Consider the following 20743-nt stretch of genomic DNA (forward strand, 5'->3'; position numbering starts at 1 on the left):
CTTTATTCCCAACATGCACCAGCAGTGATGGATGGATATTGATAGAGAGAAGTTAACTGTTGAAAGCGACGTCAATTGACAAGTGTCAAAATAGCATGTATTTTTGCTAAAGCTAACATTAGCTTCATCAGCTAATAAATAAGAACCTGAAAAAAAGAAGAATATTAGGGACTTTCAAATAACTTCAAACAACCAGAAGGACATGATACATCAATGTATTGAATATCAACTTCATCAAGAGCTTTCTTTTGTGACTGTGAAGTGGAAATCCTCCATTGTGTGATGTTTTTGTGAGAACCTCTGTAAATCAATAGTCTGTAATTTGTAAAAGTCCAAAGTACCCGAAAATAGATGGCTGAGCAAACATACAATTCTTCTTGGAAAACCCCTTTATTTGTGTGTAGTCCTGTTTCTGAAATGAAAACATTAGGTTTGAGGTATTGATTGAATTGTAATTAGTTTAACTCACTTTTACCAACTGATAAAATCACAAAAGTGTTCTTTTGTTCACAGAAGTAATCAATCTCTTCTCTTTTTATATAGGATTAACACTTTTTTTTCTGCTGCAAATGTACATATTTTTAGAATTTTGACCATGATTTATGGATAATTTGTCCTTAACAATGGCCTCCAGAACAGCTTCCAACTTCACCGAAGGGGAACGCACTTGAGTGTGTTTACAAATGTAGTGTAGCGTGGCTGAACTCAACAGCAACCCGCAGTAAAATGATGCGTACATTGAAGGGGAAATAGGCCAATGAAAGATTGCCCCACTTTTTCTTAAAGATTTTTAAAGCAGTTATCTAGCAGCCCTCGTGTTAAGAGTCTTAAGACACGCGAGAAAGATCATAGTCACGACCTCATAATCACCTTCAGCCTTACAGTGCATACGGACTACATATCAGTCTTGTTACCGTCTCTGTCCTGAATAGAGGCCAGGTCGGTTCTGATAATCCTCTCTGTTGTCCTGACAATCTGTCACGGTCTGCTGGCCCGCCATGACAGACTAAACAATGACACGGCCCAGAGCAGACACTAAAATGAAACATTGGACATCTATTCACCTCAGGTGCTTGGAGATGATGCAGCCCAGGTATCTATGGACCTTTAAAGCAGAGCCCAGGATGATGAGCTGAGTACACTTTGGCACAAGTTTGGGATGACAGTATTCAAAACATTGGAGAAAATTTTGACCCCAAAAAAGTTAATAATTGCTTTGTTTGGTTTAATCTAAAACATTCGGTTCAAGAGGTGAAAACTTGCACACATTGTTCAGGTCAGTAGGTTCATGACTGGTGCTTTTAAGAAGATGAAACAACGGAAATACAAAAGAAATGGCTGCCAGCAGAACTTTAATAAGGACTTAACTTGGTATTTTAAATAGAATTTAATTTATCTCTTCTTCTTCTTCACCGAGGACTCCTGATGGCGGTTAGGAATCACGAGATGAAAGTGCAGGAAGAGAATTATACAGTTATTGAAAGCCAAACGCTTTGAATAAGTTACACAATCTCTAGTGACGGAGTCGATTCCGTACTGACGCTGTAAGTGGTGGATTACTGACTGCACGGCCACAGCGAGACTGATTCCCATGAACATCACTTCATCGCCCTCAGTTATCACACACGCACACACTGTATGGAGGAGGCCAGGTAACATGTCAACGAGCTAGAAACATATTTTGAATGATCGGATTCAAATTGTTTATTTCTACATAACTTCACTTGCAAAATGCATAACATAATGCATTAGAAAATCACAAAGGGAGCACATACCTCTGTCAAGGAGCTCATAGACAATGAAGAAAACATTCATGACTAAAGAAGGTCAGGAAAAATTACATGGATCTATTTTCAATTTATTTTATTCATCAGATTTTATTTAATTCATTCTAACTTTCATTTTATTTAATTCATTCTGACTAAAGAGTGTGTTGTGTTTACAGTACTGGCAATAAACTGATTCTTATTTCGAAGTTTCTTTTAGCAATCTTACTTTGCAACCTTGAAACCTTTTGTCGTACAATTTATACATTTTTAGTAAATAAATAAATCTTGTTTTTTTTTCATTTCGTTGCTGATTATGAACAAAGCAGGTTGTATGAGCCGCATCGGTCAGAGGCCATACAAGTGAATGATACAAGCTTCAAAACTGGAAGAAAAAAATAAAATAGCAATTTTTTACCACCAAAATGTAATCTTTTATTAATTGTCCTATAATCAAAATTTCCTAAATTTAATTTGACATACACAGGTTGTTTTTTTTGACACATATATGGATGAATCATTTTCCTCAGCGTAGTCAAACATTCTCATTGTATCTTACTCGGTCCTTTTAACAGTGTGATTTGGAATTGATGTCCTATTCAAAAGACATTAAAGTGAACATGGTTGGTTTGATGACTCTAAAAGTGAGTTATTCTGATACAGAAGGCAGCATTAATCAACTCTCAAGCCTGACAAAGAAAAGCAGAGCAACTGCAACAGAGATTTTGGTTACTATGGAAACTGTGAGCTCTCTTGCTCCAACATATCTGTTTTGACTAAATTGATTAAGGTGTCATCGGGATAGCAGAGACTGCATGACACGAGTCAGTGAAATGCTCAAGGATGAGATTTCATTTGTTTCAGTGATGTCAACAAATAAATACACAAATGTTCCTTCCTGGAATTAATAAATCATCGTTGACATATCCAGAGAGTCTACTATAGTCAGGCATGTTGCCCTCAGCGACTGCAGTTGATACAAAACTCTGCAGCCAGAATTCTGACCTGCTCTAGTAGAAGAACTCACATTTCCCTGATCCTTAAAACTCTTCACTGGCTTCAAGTTTCTTTTAGGATCAATTTTAAAATTCTGGTTCTTACTTTCAGATCTATTCATGGTCAGACTCCTCCTAACATCAGTGATCTGATCCAGCCTTACACCCCAGCTCTTTACACTGTGAATTGTTTTTGATTGTTAAAGCGCTTGGTCTAGAAAAGGCGCTTTACAAATAACTTTTAGTTACTAACTTAGTAGTCACTGTCGGTTTTATCTTCTGTCATTAGCAGATACACAGATATAGACAACAACATATCAAGCAAAAGTGACCCGTTATCCAGCTGGAATGCAAAGACCCAAAAACATATAATCAGTCATAATCTCTTTGTTGTCATGCAAAGAAAATCCACGCTAATAAAGTAATAATGGATGATTTTGTCTTATGTCTTTGACTTAATGTCTGCGATAGAAACTCACGGAACAATGAGGAAAGCAGTTTCTGAACTATATTAATAGCTTTGAAGACTCCAGGCAATTTTTCTTTCAGTAAATCAACTATCAACCTTGATTAACTGCTTTGTTGTCAGGAAAAGAAAATTGTGAGTTGATCGTTTATATCAGGGGTTTTATATCTGTACCATGGACCGGTTTAAGGTCTGCATTATTTGCACGGACCAGCCTTCAAGGTGTGGAATAAGTAACAAAATTAAATCCGTTTTTTCTGCATCAAGTATTATCATTTAGAGTTTGTGTTGTACTATTGACATCTGTATATTCACTTGTTTACGGTAATAATTAATACAACATACATAATAGAAATTATTTTTCTTTCTGTGCAACCTGGTATCAAATGTCTCACGGATCGGATCAGACTGCGGCCCAGTGGTTAGGGACCAATTTATATGACACGTTTGTATTGATTAAAAATAAATTTACACAAGTGGTTAAACAGATATTGTGTAAATGTTAAATTATATAACATCCTAGATACATATTTTGATCTGTATTCAACTTTATTGATAATGATATAACATATGCTTGTAATTTATATAAATATATTCTGCAAGTATTCGTGTGAGTCTGTGTTAAAGTCCACCGATGCACGTCTCATGATGTTCAACACGCGAGCTTGTGTCCGTCTCATGATTTGAGTTGGACTTTCACCGAGCTGATGGCTCGTGTGTGTGTGTGTGTGTGTGTGTGTGTGTGTGTGTGGGTGTGTGTGTGTGTGTGTGTGTGTGTGTGTGTGTGTGTGTGTGTGTGTGTGTGTGTGTGTGTGTGTGTGTGTGTGTGTGTGTGTGTGTGTGTGTGAGAGTGTGTGTGTGTGTGTGTGAGTGACCCCTTGTTCCCAGTAACTCTACCCTATCTGTGTTTAGGTTCAAAGTGAGAATGGTGATTTGTCAGAGGACGAAAATAGACATTGTTTAACTGAAGCGACAAAATAACCTGTGGTGTCTGCCAGTACAAAAAAATCGATTTTACAGTGGAGGTGGAGCTTGATTTGCAACATTCAAACTGAGTAATCACTCCCGTAGCATTGACAAAATTGGAAATATATATATATTTAGTACTGTGAAAAAGTTTTGGGCAGGTGTGAAAAAATACTTTAAACTAGGTTAGGTTAGGTAGAACTTTATTGATCCCTCAGGAGGTCTCCTTCAGGAAATTGTTTTTTTCCAATTAGCCACAGCAATACAGCAATTATTCATAAAATGTTAAAATTAAAATGAGAACAAGAGCAAAGAGAAATAAAGAGAAAGAACAAGATGATACAATCTAAGTCTAAAGATAAAGAACAATAGATCAAAGAAAAAATAACAAAGACTAACTAAGAATGCTTTCAAAAATGGAAGTGTTAATGGTTTATTTTCACCAATTAACAACATGCAGTAAATGAAACAGAAGAGAAATGTCAATCAATTAGCATTTTTTCACACCTGCCTAAAACTTTTGTACAGTACTGTACATATATGTATATATATTTCCAATATATTCAAGTAAAATAACCTTTAGCTTTTTGAGGTATAATGTTTTATAGTTAAATATCCAAAGATATATTTCGCAAGGTAATAACTTAGATATTTTTCGAATTTCTTTTTACAAATTAAGTTACAATATGTTATTCGTGTCACAATTTTCAAAACGCGTGTATATCCGCTAAATGATTCATTGTTTCTTTTAAATGTTTGTGTTGCATAGATGCCTGTATTATGGACTTCATTGCCACCTAGTGTTCAAAATCCGTCATGACTTGTTGGTAGGTGTATGTTTTTCGAGACTTTAAAGTAAAGTAAAGGTCTGGGATGCATTTACCTTATACATTCTGGGTATTTGTTTTGTAAATGTTAGATTATGGTACGCAATAGAATTTTTTTTTTTTTTTTTAAACATAGCCAATTGAGTTACAAAAAACTATCTTAGTTGGAAGATTGGTAATAAAAAACAGTTTAAATTGTTATTGTTAGACTTTTATATATTTTTAATTGTATTTATTTACAATAGGGTTTATTTTGTGGCGCGGTCACGTGACGCGCGCACAGCTGAGTGAGGGATGCTGAGGTAGGCTCGCCCGTTGCTATCAGCCCGTTAGCCGTTAGCTCTGGTCAGTAATCCCGCTACACTCGCGGATATTCGCCCCTTTTAAAAACCAGAGCCGAGGACGCGGATATTTCACCAAACCATGGAGCGAATACAGCGTTCGCGCTTCTCCGTCGCGTGCGACCACGTCGTTCATCTTTTTGTAAATACCAATGTCACAGTTTAGGGGGGTGTCCGGTTAGCCGAGCTAGCTTGTGTGGTCTAGAGCGCAGGAGGGCCAAGGCCAAGGCCGAGGAGCGACAGAGGCTGTTGTGGTGAGTACTTGACTGACGCTTCACTCTCGCTGGTTCGTGTCTCTTTTCTTTTGACATTTGATGGTTTCGATTATTTTCCCTGCATCGAGGCCAGTCGTGGTCGGCGATCGCTTGTCATCGACAAATACACCATTATTATCGAACAGCAGCAGCGATCGATATGTGTAACGAGTCGGTTGATCGTCGATCAGTACAAAGACTTTATTATGAGCAAGTATCTGATCCTTGTGCTTGAACCTGGGCTTGTATCCTTTGTTATACTTGACTGTGTGATGAACATCACTTGCTACTGTACCCCATTGTCTGCCGGAATATTCATCCGAATGCAAATGCATACATTTTTTTTTTAAGCAATAAAAAGGCAAACATATTATTTTAAGTGTTGCAACAGTTGTTCTATGTACTGGAGGTTTATGAACATATTGATACAGCAATATATGGCAATGTTTTTTTCCCATCAATATTCAACCGCACTGTGTCCATTTTTACATTTGTTATTTTTTTAAAAACACGTATTTCTTTGCTTTCAAATCCTATAGTATTTTTATGGTCTATATTATATGTTCTATATATACGTTATATGTTCTATTATTATATATGTTTTGTGTTTAAAAAAAAAAAGAAAAGGTTTTTTATTTATTTACAATTAAGTAAGTAATTAGTATTTATAGAGCGCTTTTCTGGACCAGGGTCACAAAGCGCTTAAACAATAAAAAAAAAATACCCAATAAAATAAATACTTAAAAGGTAAAGATAACACTGAGACAAACACGAGAGTCTCAGAAAATCAAGTAAAAGCCTGCATAAATAAAAATGTCTTTAGATTTCTTGAAGGAGTCAGTAGCGAGAATTAATGTGCCAGCGTTTTGGTTCATTTTTGTGTTGCAATTAAACGTCCGGCGGTCATTACATCCTTCGCAGCTAAAGGAACAATTCAATCTTGCAAGATTCCTTCAATGACTGAGGAGGAGAGGACACAGATGACTCCATCAGCTTTTAACCCTTGTGTTATCTTAGGGTCAAGGTGACCTGAAGGCCTGGAAAAAAATGTAATTGTGGTATCCCTTGTGTTGTCTTTGGTTTAAGGTTTGTATTGATTAAAAATAAATTTACACAAGTGGTTAAACAGATATTGTGTAAATGTTAAATTATATAACATCCTAGATACATATTTTGATCTGTATTCAACTTTATTGATAATGATATAACATATGCTTGTAATTTATATAAATATATTCTGCAAGTATTCGTGTGAGTCTGTGTTAAAGTCCACCGATGCACGTCTCATGATGTTCAACACGCGAGCTTGTGTCCGTCTCATGATTTGAGTTGGACTTGAATGACCTTTGGTTTAAGGTGAATGACCTTGTGTTGTCTTTGGTTTAAGGTGAATGACCACTGCATATTTATTAAGGGAAGCCAGGGAGGTCGTTCACCTTGACCCAGAGACCAACACAAGGGATACGACGAACACATTTGTCTTCAGGTCAAACAAAACCAATAAAACGGTATCACAATATATTGTATCCTTGCCCCTGTATAGTGATTGTTATTGTATCGGTAGATTCTTGCAAATGTTTTTTTTAGGGTTTTAGAAAAGAATCTATATAGCATTATTCTTTTCCATGATACTGTATCGATATTCAATAGCACTGATCAATTTTTTTTTATTTTTTTTAAAGTAGCTTTTAAAGCTGATGTTTGGACATAATTTGTTTTTTAAAACAAATGAAAGCAGCTACGACTTCAAGAGTCATGTGGTCTGTAAATTCTACAACACCAGAGTCAAGTACTCGACAATACTACAAATATATCCTTGTTCCGCACTATTGTTCTACTATTTTTCCTAGACAATTTATCGCAATATGTGTTATTGTTGCCAGATGGTATCACCAGAGTCTTGCCAATACATACCCCTACTATTTATTACATTGCTCAACATTTGATTAAAGATATTCAATAGCCCTAGCCTTATTTGGTGTCCGTTCGAGGGGTCAACAATGTGAAGTCTTCTTGCAGAAACTTTCTCATGACCTTCTGAGGCACCGAGACATTCCCTCAAGCCTTCTACCCCAAGCTTATCTTGTGTTTCTAGTCTTGGGCTGCAAAGCTTTCATATTTAAATGTTGTTTATTTTTTTTACTGGCAATGGTAATAAATTCTTCCGACGTCAAACTGCTATAAATTCCAGAAAATACTCTCCCCCCGATCCTGAGCTTATTTACTTACACCGATTGAAGTCAATAGTTACTACTTACCTGAACACATCACGTGTGTAAGGACAGACATGACAGGTCATCAAATTGTTGTGGCATGATTGTGGGTCCAGAGCAGACCTGTGTTTTGTCACACTAAATAAAATGACAACCTTTGCCAAACAAGCATAAAATATAGACTTGTTATTTTAAAGGAACGGAGTCCAACCCTTAGTAGACATGAGGGTAAATAGAAAATGAGTAGTTTGAATTTTGAGTGAACTTGACTTTAACAACTTTACGTTTGCCGGCCCTAGTCTTTTACTCTGCAGTGAAATTGTGTCCTTTTGCAACAAAATTACTGGTCATTATTAGTGATCATCCCTTGTTATGGTTTTCCATTTCCTTTACTTATGGTTCTTATTTTTCAAACGCCATTCTCTTCTTCCCCAGGTTGAAGGACTCGGAACTACGATCGGAGGTGAAGACGCTTCACTGTCCCTTCTTGAAGAGCCATGACGTCATCGGGGTGCTGCCACTTACCCGGATCCCTTTGTGACTATTCTGGAAACACCGAGACCGACGCCTCTAAAGATTCAGAGGACTCGGATTCCACCGCACAGGCCCAGTACGTCGCCAAGGTTACGGCCAAAGACGGTCGCCCACTTTCCACCGTGGTCAAGGCCGTGAGCCTGCAGAGGTGAGACGAGGCGAAACTTTGACATGAGATTATTTGGTGCATCATGTGGTTTCTCCTCTCAGTGATGTGGGCATGTGTCGGATCTGTCACGAGGGCGCCGGCGGGGAGACGTTGCTCTCGCCCTGCGACTGCACCGGCACGCTGGGGAAAGTGCACAAGAGCTGCCTGGAAAAGTGGCTTTCCTCCTCCAACACCAGCTACTGTGAACTCTGCCACACGGAGTTCACCATCGAGCGGCGGCCGCAGCCACTCACGCAGGTCAGATGCTGTTTACCTTCGGAGTACATGTGAGACCGACTCTCTCCGACTGTATCTGTTGACTGTTTTGAACTCCTGCTAACTGGCGGAAAGGTTAAAACGGCACTGGACTTCCATCACAGGAACCGGGCGGTGAATCCTTGCGAGGGTTGTGATGCTACAGACCAAACATGACTTATTGTGTACTAACCTCAGGTCAGCAAATGAAAACATGAGCGACTGGTTCAATTTGAACTTGGTAAAAGACTCATCTGGGGCTCACAATTGGTGTTTTCATTACTGCAACTTCCCTTTTTTCACATATTGAATATATCTTCCTTGACTAGGTATGTAGCATGCTTGAACGTAATTAACAAAAAACGCTATTAAAGTCAAAATTAACCCAGATTTCACTTGTTTTCTATGCACCCTAATGTCAACTAAGGGTTGGGATTATTTTCAGAGTAATCTGTTCCTTTTTAGAGTTATAAACAACAATGCAAGTCTATTTTAACTTGGACACAATTAAGTTGGATGTATTTGTATCCATCCTCATCCAAAAAGACGCTTAAAAACATCCAAATACCTCCGCCATGCTTTTCTGTAACGTCCATCTTGTATTGAAGCCTTGATGAGAGGAATTGTTCTGGAAAAAAAATATACAGACTTTCTTTTAATGAATTTAATTGCAAAAAAAAAATAATGTCATAGCAAAGTAAATACACAATGTTGTTGCATGCTTAACATCAGCTCATTGAATTAAAACAACATTATCTATATTAATATTTCACAAGAGATTAAATGCAAGCAATATCGAGTGTATATTTTCATTTAAATCAAAATGTAATTTAATGTAATTTATATCCATATAGTGCTGTTGAATATCGGTACAGTATCCTGAAAAAAACCCATCTCAATGTGTATATTCCTTTGCTGTTTTTACAACACTGACAATACAAGTTTTTGTTTATATATATTTTTTTCATATTATATTTATATATTATATATTATATTATTTTCTTACATCCTTAATATTTAGTTATACAATGTCTTCGTAGCCTCCCGGAGTAATACCACGGAGCTTCGGGGGTTCGGCTCCATAGTTCACCAACATTTTGACAGATATTTGAGCAACTTGTAACATTACAAAGGTACTAGTAGTCAGTAGGTACAACTAGAATAAATGTATATAAAATGCACTGGGTTCTTAGGCACGCTGTTGATTTTCAAGAACGTTAAAGGGAAGAATAATACTTCAATCTCAAATTGACTGACTATGGTCACCATGTATTATCGAGTTAGTTGGAACACTTTCTCCGTTGTCAGAATTTTCAAAATCTGCCACATTGGTCAGTCAAAATCTGCAACGCTGCACAAATTATCGCTGGACGCTCGTTGAGCTCAAGAAGTAGTCGTGGCACGACCGAGGTGTCATAATAACAGGGAGTCATGCTAGTTTTTGTTTGGAGTGGAAAGTGGCAGACCAGTCATGGTGGCGCACTGACCTGAGAGGACTGCCAGGAAAAGTGGTCAGTGACTTTTCAGCAATTTGAGCTGACCACATGATCCCCCCGAATGCATCAGTTTGGCTCTGGATCCAATGACCTTTTCACTGCTTTGTCCTTTGTTGGACCACTTTTTGGAGGTACCAAGCACTAACCGGGCCCTCTCTTTGTCTCCCTGTCAAACTAAAATCAAGTTTAGGTTGTTTTTTTTATCCACATTTCAGTCACTTTCCTCTCGTCCATCTCCGAGTTGGGTCTACTGGGGTCCTGGAAATAATTACAACGCATGGCCGAGTCCTAGCCAACAGCCTTTTACTAATGACCTCTTCATTTTTTTGTTCCTGCTCAGTGGCTGAAGGACCCGGGCCCCCGCAGTGAGAAGCGAACGCTGCTGTGCGACATGGCCTGCTTTCTGCTCATCACGCCGTTGGCAGCCATCTCCGGCTGGCTGTGTCTGAGGGGGGCCCAGGACCACCTGCAACTCAAGAGCAGGCTGGAGGCTGTCGGCCTCATTGCCCTCACCATCGCCCTGTTTACCATCTATATCCTCTGGACACTGGTAATTACCGATTTATATACATCACAGATTGTTAAACTACAGGTTGAAAACGGGGTCAAAAAGTAGGTGTGAGATTGTCCTGTTTATTACTTCTGTGTTTATGGCTCACAAGTACTCCCTAAATCTAAATAGAGTCACTATCAGCTGCTGAAACGTGACGGTCTAAACCGGGAGAACTTTGCACCGTTTCTATTTTCAAACCAAACAGCCACTCAATTAGATAGCGCTCTTTTCAAAGGTATGTTTTCCAGGGCAGCGTGTCATCGACCCACACCCGCTTCTCTGTTGCAGGTAGAAAACAGTCTAATCAAATTACTCTCTTGCCACAACCTGCCCACGCAACCGTCTCCTGGTGTCACATCAGGCACATTAGTTTTCCTTAAAGGGGCCACGTCACATACTGGGGACTTTTTGAGGGGCCGCTGAAAGAAAGAAGAAAAGGGGGTTTGATATGATAGGAAAAGTAAGAAAAACATATTTTAAGGAATAAACTCAACCATATTTGTGATTTAATTCTATATTATTCAATTTGATATTGATTTTATTAAAATATATTGAATATACTTTCAATTATACAGTCACAATTCCTATATATTATGAAAGCCCTTTACTTTAACTTTATTTTGATATACAATAAATGAACAACAAAAAAAAGGACGGAAGTCAGAAAACAAGATTAAACAAGTTTTATTTTCCTACTAATGAAAATGTAAAAGAAATTTAAAATAAAATGATTTGTTAGCTGTTAGAAACGGTGATAGATTTATATGCATGTGGGCCACTCAAATACGACCAGGTGGCCCCCGTGCAGCACTTTTGGTCTGATTTTATAAACTCACTTTTATATTTTAAATTCGTTTTTGAACTAAAAACATTTTCTCGTACAATAGTAACAGACTTTCCATAAATGAAGAAAACATTAAGCGATCAAAGTCATCAATGGCAGAGCTCTAGATAAAGGAATAGTCTGGTTCAGGGGCCCTTTGCGTCCTCTGGCTGGATTAATTGTGTAATAAACATTAAAAATAATTTCTAAACACTACAAACTTCGTGTTGAAACGTGCCTCTATACAACTGAATTACAAAATAATAAGAGAAATTAACGCTTGATTTCTCCTCTTTTGCCCCGCCCCCCTCCATCCCTCCATTTATTTTCTCTCAGGTGTCGTTTCGGTATCACTGTCAGTTGTACTCGGAGTGGCGGAGGACCAATCAGAAAGTGCGCCTGCTCATGCCCGACATGAAGGGGGCGCACACCACCCAGCGTTCAGTGCCGACCAAGTCGACCAAGAAAATGACTGACGAGACCATCGTATGAGTGACACCAGACCCCCCCCTCTGAGGCGCTCGCTAAATCATTTCAATGAACTAATGCACTTCATACGGGCCGCCCTGAAAGAAGGCGGACGCTTTTATCTCTCTCTCTGTGGTTCCTGTAAAGGACTCGATGTAAATAACCGACCCACGAGGCTCGTGGCTTTTAGGAAGAACTCATTCCAGAATCGTAGTCGATATTAACACGCTGCAAGTCTCCGGGACAATCCGAGGAACATCGAGATGGTGGACTCACCAGCTGTTTTGTCTGTGACACCCACGTATGAAATACTAAGACACAAGCTAATGTAGCGGAACATTACTGATTCAGCATGCTACTACAGTATAATAAGAAACATACTCACTACCTATAAAGCCCCCCCTCACATGTATTTAGCTGTTCTTAAGCAGTGACACGGTAGCTTCGCGACAAGAGCCTGAAAAGAATCGACAAAAAGTCTCTCTCTGTGTATATCTTTTACGACAAAACACTTTCACACACATGTCCATAGGCTAAACCTTTTCTTGTGTGTCTAAGAAGTGAAGGTGTTTTTCTTGGGTTAACATACACTTTGTCAGGGTCCATGATGTTTGTACGACAAAAATTGACACCTACTTGTACATTTTAGCGATGCAGCCGAGACGTCCCAAAACGACAAATCAAGTTTTTTTTTTCTCTAGATTGTTCTGGTTCAACAGACGCAGGAGTTTTGAAATGTCAATCAATGTACGCAGCAAAACAGTATTTTGTGTTATTGTAGTCTTCCTGCTGCATCCCCTGGAAGAGTTGGGTTATTGTGCAATAAAATCATGAGGGACTCCCGGACTCAGTCACTGGTGAAGCGACTCCATCTAGTGTTCGGAGACACTCGCGCCTCAGGCTACTTCTACACAAATATCCAAGTTTAAAAATGTAAAACTAAGGCCTTAGTATTATTTAATTTTTTTAAATTTACATTTTACTCAAGTTCAAATGTTTTAACATTTAGTTTTATTTTATTTTTAGAACTGGATCAAAGTCATAGTAAAATAAAATTGTTAAATAATTGTTCCTAACGCTTTTGTCTTAAATGACAAAAAAAATTCCAGACTAAAGTGGGAAATCACAATCATTTACTCATTTATGGACAAAGACATTAAAAGTGACGCACCTACCATTACTTACTTACCTAGAGCTAATAAAAATAAACCGTAATATTACTTAATCTTCAAATGCTTACCTGGATTAAGAATGCATCGTCTTCATTCCTGCAATTAAATCACTGAGGCAGTGAACGCAACACTGTTAAATCAAAAATATACTTGCATAAATCTTATTTTACTGCAGCTGTTCCTTGAACGCACCTCAACCTACACCGTATCTCTATCTGTATCCGAATATATTATTTTATGACTGTGAAATAATTAAAAAGTGAAAAAAACGACACAGTTAACATTAATGACACATCATAACACGTCGTAAAAAAGATAAATACCTTCTTCAGGTGAACCTTCAGATGACCTTCATGTTGTGACGTCATCAGGTAGCGATTAAAATAAATACTTACCCGGGTAGTGACGTCACGCCGAGAGTCTCCTCCCGGAAATGGAAGATTTTAATGGCGGCCCATTATTGTGATGATAGGAAACAGCATCTTTTTAAACCCATTATTTAAAACAATTATTGCCGTTCAAATTCTTTTATCAGTATGCTTTGATAATTTTATTTAAACGTGAAATATTAATGATATTAATAGGACAGCAGGTGGCAGTAGAAGCAGCAGGAACATGTGTTTTAAAGAGTGACTCATCCTAAAATGGTTCATGGATCTCAAAGGTAAGTTAGAACCAAAATAGTACAAACTGTTCCTATTAAGAACATTTGCTGAAAAAAAATCTCGTAACAATCTGTTCATTTGTCATGTTATTTTCCTAACAAATGGACTCCTGTTGTGTTATCAGTTTTATCTTGCCCTTTAAAGTATATACTTTATTGAATATTGTTTTGATTGTTTAAGCGCTTTGTGACCCTGGTCTGGAAAAGCGCTATACAAATAAAAATTACTTACTTACTTACAGATGTACTCAACCCTCAGCACGTGTTAAACTATAGTTCTATTCGAGGAACATTAGAGACTATTTTTTGTGGTTTTTCGTGAAGGTAAAAACACACGTTCTCCCGATAAAAAACAAGGCTCCAGGATAATATCGTAAAATTTAATTCCATGGCATTATTATAACGTATGTGAGCAAACACACTATGAAAATCAAAAAAAAACAAACGTAAAAAGAAGATATCTTACAGAAAATTAAAGTAGCATCAGCAGCATCACGACCACTTTTGAGATGAAGACTGAACAGAGAGGTGCGGAGCCCCAAAAACAGGACTGCCGGTACAGCTAAAGCTTCCTCGCGTGAGGCTCCAGGCTCGCGGGCCCTCTATTGATCTGTGTGTGGTACCATCAGTCCTGTTTTTAATGCACGAGAGCAGCAAACTGAACCTGGGTCAGATCGACGTCTGAAATCAACCGGTGGTGGCGGCGGTGGTGGGTGGTGGGGGGTGTGGATCTAGAAAGTGCCGATCAGAACCAGTATTGCGCGATGGGCAGATGGAAGCAAACCAGCGCTCTGCATTTCAACTGATAATCTACCCAGGTGAGAGGAGCCGCCGGCGTCGAGGGGGGGTTACAGGTTCTGGCAGCACTGCAGCTTGCCCCCCCTCTGGCCGTCCGTGGTCGGCGGCACGCTGATGTCCACCACGTTGTTCCCGGGCGACTCGTCGTGAGCCGACCGCTCGGCGATCTGTTTCTGCGACACGATGCGATAGATTTCTGGAAAATAGTTTAAATAAAGAAAAGAGTTTTGAGAAAGTTGAATTGAATTTAAATGTTTTGTATTGTGAATAGAATCAATATAAAGTTCCTTTCTGAAGGCCAGGCCTGCATATTATAATGAAATTAAATGAATTGATAAAGAAATTGATTAAAAAAATGTTATTGAAATGTTGTTTTTTTCTGAAAATCTAAAGTTAATAAAATCTTAAATGATCTTCCTCTCTCTCTGTGTTTGATGATCTACTGACTCCTTCAAGAAACATCTTAAGACATTTTTATTTGTGCAGACTTTTCCTTAATTTTCTGGAACTCCTGTGTTGTTCAAAGTATTATCTTGACCTTTAAAGTATATATTTTATTGAGTATTACTTTGATTGTTTAAGCGCTTTGTGACCCTGGTCTGGAAAAGCGCTATATAAATAAAAATACTTACTTACTTACAACACACCTAGAATAAACAACATAACAAACTATGATAATTTCACACACATTGCAGTGCGAAAATCAAAATTAAACTGGCTACATCAAACCACAATGGAATATAGAAAACTTTTTTGGCACTTTTTAATGCAAGCAAAAATTAAAATGAAACACAGTAAAAGCTCGCTTTTGTTTCTGCTGCCACCTACTGTAGAGTCAGTGTAAGCGCGAAAGTGCGATGTTTTCATTGAAAAAAAGAAATTGTTTTGCTCTAGTCCCAACCATTTTTTTTAGACTATAGCAAACAAATCGTACAAAAGATTGGTGTTATTCTTCCAATTATTTCCATTATCAGCCTACTGTCTTAAAAGCCTTTTGAATGGCTCAACACTTCGAAACGGTCTACTACGGTCCGAAAAGCATTTAATTTGACCCATAAGAGCTCAAATTGAAATTCCAAACCTATTTATTGTGGATTTAAAAACTAGATCACCTCAAATTTTGATTAGAAATTCAATCATACATTCCAATCCATAGTCCAACAAGAAACAGGAAATAGAACTAATTGTATGTATAGGGTTCCCATAGCAAAATATATTGATATTTTGACAAAATAATTTAGTCTTGTTTTTTAATGATTTCAATGATTTTTTTATGAGTTGAAGTAAGGAGGAATTACACTTAAAAATAAAGGTAGGAGTTTTGATGAGCTTAAAGTTTATAACTCTGATTTACATATTTGAATAGAAGTGTTTTTTAAGGAAAACGGATTTGATGTCATGTTTAAATTGCTAATAATAACCTCCTGTGATGAATCACGAGGTTCAAAAGGACGTTTTAAAGGCAGGTTACATAAATGATAAAAGACAAATATTCACAGTAAAGCACAAGTAGCTGATCCACAACTAATAAGCGTCAAGGTAGTACTTTTTAACTATGTATTTCTAACTACAACAGACCATTTCCAGTTCTCTATACTAAACCTCTGAACTCTCTTAGTATAAACATTTGTGCTACACACCTGTGAGGATGTTCTTAAAGGCTTCTTCCACGTTTGTCGAGTCCAAGGCTGACGTTTCTATGAACGAGAGGTTGTTCTTTTCTGTGGAAGGGAGACATTTCATTTAGCTCGGCTGTCCCAGCCACACAGGGTCAGGGCTAGAGAAGTGTAACCAAACAGCAGGTACCTGCGAAGGCTCGTGCCTCGTCCGTGGGGACGGCCCTCAGGTGACGCAGGTCGCTCTTGTTCCCCACCAGCATGATCACGATGTTGTTGTCGGCGTGATCTCGCAGCTCCTTCAGCCAGCGCTCCACGTTCTCGTAGGTCAAGTGTTTGGCGATGTCGTAGACCAGCAGAGCCCCCACGGCCCCTCTGTAGTACCTGTCCGGGTACAGTCGCAGTTGGAGTAAGACACACCTTATTGACTCCACCTGGACTAAACCATTTCATTGTAATTTTCTAATTAGAATTTACACTTGTAAAAAACAACAACTGAATTTGTTCTAGATTATCTGATAATATTGATGAATTTGCTTCTAAATCAGCCAGTTTCTGATACATGGATACATGATTTTTATAATGCTAATAATAATTGAGTTAGCTTTTTATTTGCAATGTTTCCATTTAATATTTTACATAATGTATGTTCTAATGTATTTTGCATTTATACATTTTAATGCAGACCACATGGGGCCCTTTGACTGTATGCAGCCCTAATTAGTTTAATAAATACATTTCTTTCATAGCTAACTAACAATTTTTTTTTTTATTATTATTTATTTTCCCCCAAGGGATTCTAAAGTAAATTGAAGAAATGTTTGTTTTTTTTAAACATTCCTATTATCATATTTTTTTATTATTTTTTTTATCGTATTTCATGACTGTCATTTAATTCAATAATTTACATTTATAAAAATCCATTTTATTGTAATTTTTAAATAAGAATCCCTGCCTGCCTTGTATAACATGCAATCATTTTACTCTATTATTTTAATGAGTAAATTCAATTTAATAAATGTTATTTATTTCTCATACTATTTTATTTATTGTTAATCCTCTGATGAGGAAATTTTTTTTTATAAAATTCTTGCCCTAAATGTGTAGAAAAAAAATACTTTGAAATTTAAGAACTACTGAGTAAATTGGACATAAGACCTGTTCAATGTCCCCCAGTATCCCAATAAGAAAACAAGTGGTAGAAAATGTATTAATTAAAGGTATAAGTTGGATTCACTTTAGATCAAATATGAACACATTTTATTAAGATGATGTAAAGATACTTATACTTTAACTTAACCTTAGCTACCAAGTACTCTTGAAGTATGAATCTTTAACTTCTACCAGCAGCCAGCGAGTACTACGAGCTGCTAGAGTTTCCTTCCCTGACAGATCATGTGTCCCCACGACCTGCACCACTCTGGGGGGGTTTCAGGTGTCACACTGTGATGCGGACTCACGCGGAGGTGATGGCTCTGTAGCGCTCTTGTCCGGCCGTGTCCCAGATCTGAGCCTTTATCGTCTTGCCGTCCACTTGGATGCTGCGCGTGGCGAACTCCACTCCGATGGTGCTCTTGCTCTCCAGGTTGAACTCATTCCGTGTGAATCTGGAGAGCAGGTTGCTCTTCCCGACGCCCGAGTCTCCGATCAACACAACTGTGGAGAGAATACATGGACATCAGGGATGTAGAAACACTTCATAGTAGTATCCAAGGCAAAAATACTATATTGTCATGACTACTAATAATAGCACAGACTAGGGCAAAAGTTTTTGTTAAAATCCAAATCAATTGATTAAAATATGTTTCGGTAGAGTTTTGGATGCCATTAGATCAAGTAACGGTCCGTGAAAGGCGTTTTATTTTGAAAAACTACATAAAATTTGCCTGTTCCTCTACACGTCAAGACGCTTTTCTGTCTCTGAATATATTGAGAAAAAAAACGCTAGTTTTAACTACTTGGTTGCAAAAAAATAAGCCAAATTGTGCTAATGGTAGGGTTGTGTATTGACACGAATCTGGTAATACAATACATATCACGATACTATATATCGTGATACTGTAGGAACAATTTACAGACCACATGACTTTTTACGAAGTCGTAACTGCTTTTTGATTTGTAAACAAAAGAAAAAATATATATATATGTACAAACATCAGCTTTAAAAGCTGCTGGAGTCGACTGTATCCTCTCGTCCTCAGTCATTACCGGACATCGCGGGATTTCATTGTTCATTTAGCTGCTAAGGACTTAATGTCTGTCGCCATCCAGCGGCAGGAAGTTTAGTTGCAACACAAAATATTAACAATCTCTGTGAATAATTGCTTATTAATTGTACATAAAAGAAAAATTGGAATATTTTAATTTATACACACGCTATTAAAACCTAAACCATATATGGTGATATGTTTTGAAAGCCAAAATCTGCCTAAAGGTTTTCTTTTCATCCTATAAACGCAGCAGATATCGACGGTATAGTGAAATAACATCTCAATGTTTATATGTATTGATATTATCTATTTAAAATGCGTCTAAAATGCCAAAGACATCCGTTTAAGAAGCACTTTTCGTCACAAACCCTTGGATTGTTCTGTTGAAAACACACTTTTGGCTTGTATTGTGGTCAAACATGAGGATGCATTTTGTCTACATATTTAACCACTTCCTGTTGCTGATTGGACTAAAGATAGTGTCCAAAACCTGTGTGTAGTGGATTGTGTCTTATGATGACCTGCAGCGAGTCATCTGAGCAGAATTACAGATTGATCGGAGCTGGTCTCAGGACGGGCCTGCTCAGGGGAGGCAGCAGAGGTGGAGCCTTTTGTTTTCTCGCTCCCCCGACGGAGGAAATACAGCCCAACTTTGTTCCTTCTGACCGCGAGCCCTGGCTGCAGGAAGCCGATAACAGACCCCATCATAACCTGAATCGACAGTTTTCAGCCCTCCTTCCCGTTACGGGGGGGGGGGACCATGAGAGGAGGAGGGGGAGGGAAGGGCGAGAGCGAGAGCGAGGGACCCCCTCGCCTCCGGCAGATGCACTATTCATCCCACAGAGGAGACTTTGTTAAATCTAAATGGCCTCTTGGCTCCTGCAGGCCCAGGATGTTAATGTGCCACAGGAGGCCGGTGATCAAAGGAGGTCATTCTGGACTCCACCGGTCTCTGAAGATAAACAAGAGTCTTCAGCTCTGATCCCCCCCCCCCTATAGCAGATCAGGTACCAAACCTAAAAGCAGATCCAGGAAGTCAGGGCCTCTTCCCAGTGTGTGCTCCTGGTGTAACTAAACCCTGATCAGGCCCTTATTTCACAACCAAAACACCAGGGATATGAAAATGAATGTTTCTGATCAAAAGATGATCAATAGTTGATGGAAGTTGAACACAAAGGCCACAGATGTTGCATCCTTTACCTACAGAAATACAGCCTCCTGAAGGACCAACAACTCCAACAACATCCTCACACACACACGTAAGAATCGAGACAATAACACACACTACAGGCGGTGAAAGAGAGAAAATGCAGTTTTTTTTTCTTCTCTCGTTACCTTTGAACAAGAAATCGTATTCATCGTCTCGGTTCCCCATTCTAGACGAGGCCGCTCCCGCAGCAGGACTGTTCCGCGACACGACGTGTGGAGGATCACGGATGTTCCCGCTGGATGTGACAGAAATCCGGGTGAGATGGTGGCGAGAGTCTGCGCCAGTGTTGGCTCTGACAGGGCGAGCTGTCTGCAGAGGGAGGGAGGAGCCCCTGCGCCGCGCATAGCTGCCGAGAGGGGGCGCTCTGTGTTGACATGCCGGCAGATGGAGACGGAGATTCTGAATGAGAAACAAAAACCAGGTCACAAACCACTTCGTGAAACGCGAAACATGCATTTACACGAGTGTAAGATTGTTTTACAAACCCTGGTTTATTTGACATGATACGGTTCGTTCACTCTGACGTCATTTCCTTTCATTTTCTACATAACGTTGCACACATTTAAAAATATTTATTATGAGACATCATAGGTGTGTTTTGTTTTGGGCTTATATTTTTTCAATGCCAATTTTACCTGGAATTATTATATTATATTTGAATTGAAAATTAAAATATTGCTTAAACAAAATTAGAGTAGAAAATAAAGGTTTACATGGTAGATTTATCAGCCAAAATACACCTAATAGATATACTTGTTAAACTTTAATTTGGATTTATTTTTACATCTTGGTGTGGTTTTCCTACTTCTGTAAAAAAAAAAAAGTACTATATATCCATTTATGTATGTATCCAAAAAATATCAGCCAAGATGTTATAAATAGATAGATACAACTTTATTGATCCCTCTGGAGGTCTCCTTAGGGATATATATATATATATATATATATATGCCGATTTAAGCCTACAC

At 38.3% G+C, this 20743-nt stretch overlaps 2 protein-coding genes across 2 annotated transcripts; one reads left to right on the top strand and one right to left on the bottom strand.

Annotated features, from left to right (window-relative positions):
* The first annotated feature begins 5068 nt into the window (after positions 1-5068).
* On the top strand, positions 5069-12944 carry LOC148063505 (E3 ubiquitin-protein ligase MARCHF2-like). Its single transcript, XM_087810263.1, has 5 exons — positions 5069-5615; positions 8264-8510; positions 8573-8768; positions 10602-10811; positions 11974-12944. The coding sequence occupies exons 2-5, from the start codon at positions 8326-8328 to the stop codon at positions 12127-12129; spliced, it is 747 nt and encodes a 248-aa protein (XP_087666389.1). The 5' UTR covers positions 5069-5615; positions 8264-8325; the 3' UTR covers positions 12130-12944.
* A 1363-nt stretch (positions 12945-14307) lies between these two features.
* Positions 14308-20063, bottom strand: LOC148063506 (ras-related protein Rab-11B-like). Its single transcript, XM_087810264.1, has 5 exons — positions 19901-20063; positions 17816-18011; positions 16546-16739; positions 16380-16460; positions 14308-14935 (listed from the first exon to the last, which is right to left on the bottom strand). Exons 1-5 carry the CDS (start codon positions 19938-19940, stop codon positions 14790-14792), a joined length of 657 nt encoding a protein of 218 aa, XP_087666390.1. The 5' UTR covers positions 19941-20063; the 3' UTR covers positions 14308-14789.
* Positions 20064-20743: the final 680 nt, after the last annotated feature.

Source organism: Callionymus lyra, chromosome 16 (assembly GCF_982586985.1).
Source record: "Callionymus lyra chromosome 16, fCalLyr1.hap1.1, whole genome shotgun sequence".
NCBI classification, from domain to species: Eukaryota; Metazoa; Chordata; class Actinopteri; order Syngnathiformes; family Callionymidae; genus Callionymus; species Callionymus lyra.